Source organism: Pinus tabuliformis, chromosome 3_1, assembly GCF_031772625.1.
Source record: "Pinus tabuliformis cultivar Carrire ecotype Pingquan chromosome 3_1, CPIR1, whole genome shotgun sequence".
Classification (NCBI taxonomy): Eukaryota; Viridiplantae; Streptophyta; class Pinopsida; order Pinales; family Pinaceae; genus Pinus; species Pinus tabuliformis.
The window spans coordinates 89,495,518-89,497,671 of record NC_142301.1 but is presented as its reverse complement, the minus strand read 5'-3'; the positions used below and the strand labels follow the sequence as shown (position 1 = coordinate 89,497,671).

Below are 2,154 nucleotides of genomic sequence, written 5' to 3'. Positions count from 1 at the left end.
CAACTGAAGGCTGTGTTCTACTTGTTATGATTTGGAACATGTAAGAGATGCTACCTGAACATATGAACTTATTTAACTGGTTTTCCTAGGATAACTTGTGATGTTTTGTGCCCCGGAAAAGGTGCTTCTTTCATGTGAAATTAAGCATGAATTTCGTAGACAATTAATCGTGCCAAGAATCTCCCATCATTGTCCATTCAGGTGGACGTTACGGCCTTTCTGAAAGCAGAGCCCGTCAATCAAAACTCGCATGTGAGGGTCATGCAATTGGAAATAGGGAAATGTTGTAACCGACTATCCAATCCTTTTGGTTCACCTCAACTTTACTTCCTTCTAGAAAGCAGAGCCTGCCATGTCAGACTTTTGGTTCACGTGGACTTTACTTCCTTTTAGAAAGCAGAGCCCGCCATATCAGACTTTTAATAATTTACGTGCCTACTAAAAGTTTGGATATTTCCACGAATAAGATCAATAATTTACGTGGGGAATTGAGACTGAAAGTTTGAATATTTGGACGATGACTAAACTTTCATTTCATGTGCACGTATTTATCTCTATAAATTCCCTACTCACGCAGTAGATCTCATTCCATTTCGATTGCAGCATTATCAAACGATCCTTTGTTAGAATCGTTACAATGGCCTTCAATGTTCCCTCTTACTCCCCCCTCCTCTTCCTCGTAGTTTTTCTGATGGCAACGGAGACAATCAATGGAGATCCAGATGCGCTGCAGGATTTCTGTGTGGCGGACGCCAAGTCTTCTGTTTTTATGAACGGGTTGCCTTGCATTAATCCCAATGAAGCTTCTCCGAAACACTTCATGACGTCGGCCCTGCGCACGGCAGGGAACACGTCAGCCAATCCAATGGGAATCAGCATCACTGCTGCTAATACACAGAACATGCCGGGCCTCAACACGCTCGGAATACTCATCGCTCGCATAGACATGGCTGTGGGAGGAGTAGTACCTCCTCATTTCCATCCCAGAGCCAGTGAAATACTGTACGTAATGGAAGGGAAACTCTCCGTTGGTTTCGTAGGTTCAGATACCAACAAACTCTTCTCTGAAATTCTGGTCGCTGGCGATGTGTTTGTGTTCCCCAAGGGGACACTGCACTTCGCACAAAACATCGGAGAGAAGCCCGCAATTACGATCAACGCACTCAACAGTCAAAATCCGGGTATTCTTAATATCCCGTCGGCCACTTTCGCTTCCAGTCCCGCCGTTCCCCAGGAAGTGCTGGCCAAGTCATTCGCCATCAGTTCAGAGGAGGTGGAGCAGATCAGAAAGCTCCTCGGAGGCAACTGAAGCAGTGCTATATTATAGTAATAATCGCACTGTGCCGTGTAGCTAGGTTGGTGTGGAATCATAAAAAGTTTGAATAGTATTTTCCTTGGGATAGGATGTTTGAATTATTCAATATGAAATTTATAATGTGTTTATGGTCATACAGAAATTGGCAGAGAAATATGCAACACACTTGGTTCAGATATGAAGACAATCCACACGTTCCTATTTCATCATGTCGCTGTTACCATGAATTGTTTAATTTCGTCGTTAGCTAATAAATTCAAGGGTTTGAAAACAGTTCTATGGTCTCACTTGAGTAACGAATTATTTGGTAGAAATATTATTATTATTATTATTTTAATGGGTAGAAATATTATTATTTTTAATTTTATCAAAATTTTGATAAATATTTTTTTGATCTATTTTATATCTTGTATAGATATTTCCTTTGATCTATTTTATTCTATTTTATATTTTGTATAGTATATATAGAGAAAGATGAAATACGTTTTTCCAACTATTTTTCCTAATCAATTTGATTCAAAATTTAGTAGAGATTTGAGAATCATAAAGTTATATAATCTGCAATATAAATGGCAAAGTTCTAGTGTCTCATGAGTTTGTTTTAGGACTTTGAATCTATTTATACATTTAAAAGTGCATTTTTAAACAATAAAAAATCACAATTTCGCTCAATTTTGTATTGTGAGACTCATGCAAAAAAGCATTTCACCGGCTAGTTAGACTATATATATATATATATATATATATATATATATATTAATTATGTATATTCGTAAATATTAAATTTTTATTTAGATTATTCATTAAATTTAGATATGAAATTTGAAATATAATGGTTA

General features: G+C 37.2%; 1 protein-coding gene across 1 annotated transcript; it reads left to right on the top strand.

Moving 5' to 3' along the window:
- The first annotated feature begins 579 nt into the window (after window positions 1-579).
- Window positions 580-1,588, top strand: LOC149185919 (germin-like protein 1-1). Its single transcript, XM_089412522.1, has 2 exons — window positions 580-1,355; window positions 1,455-1,588. Exon 1 carries the CDS (start codon window positions 638-640, stop codon window positions 1,307-1,309), a length of 672 nt encoding a protein of 223 aa, XP_089268648.1. The 5' UTR covers window positions 580-637; the 3' UTR covers window positions 1,310-1,355; window positions 1,455-1,588.
- Window positions 1,589-2,154: the final 566 nt, after the last annotated feature.

Coding starts and splice junctions, on each gene's coding strand:
- LOC149185919 (XM_089412522.1), top strand. CDS start 638: ATGGCCTTCAATGTTCCCTCTTACTCCCCCCTCCTCTTCCTCGTAGTT.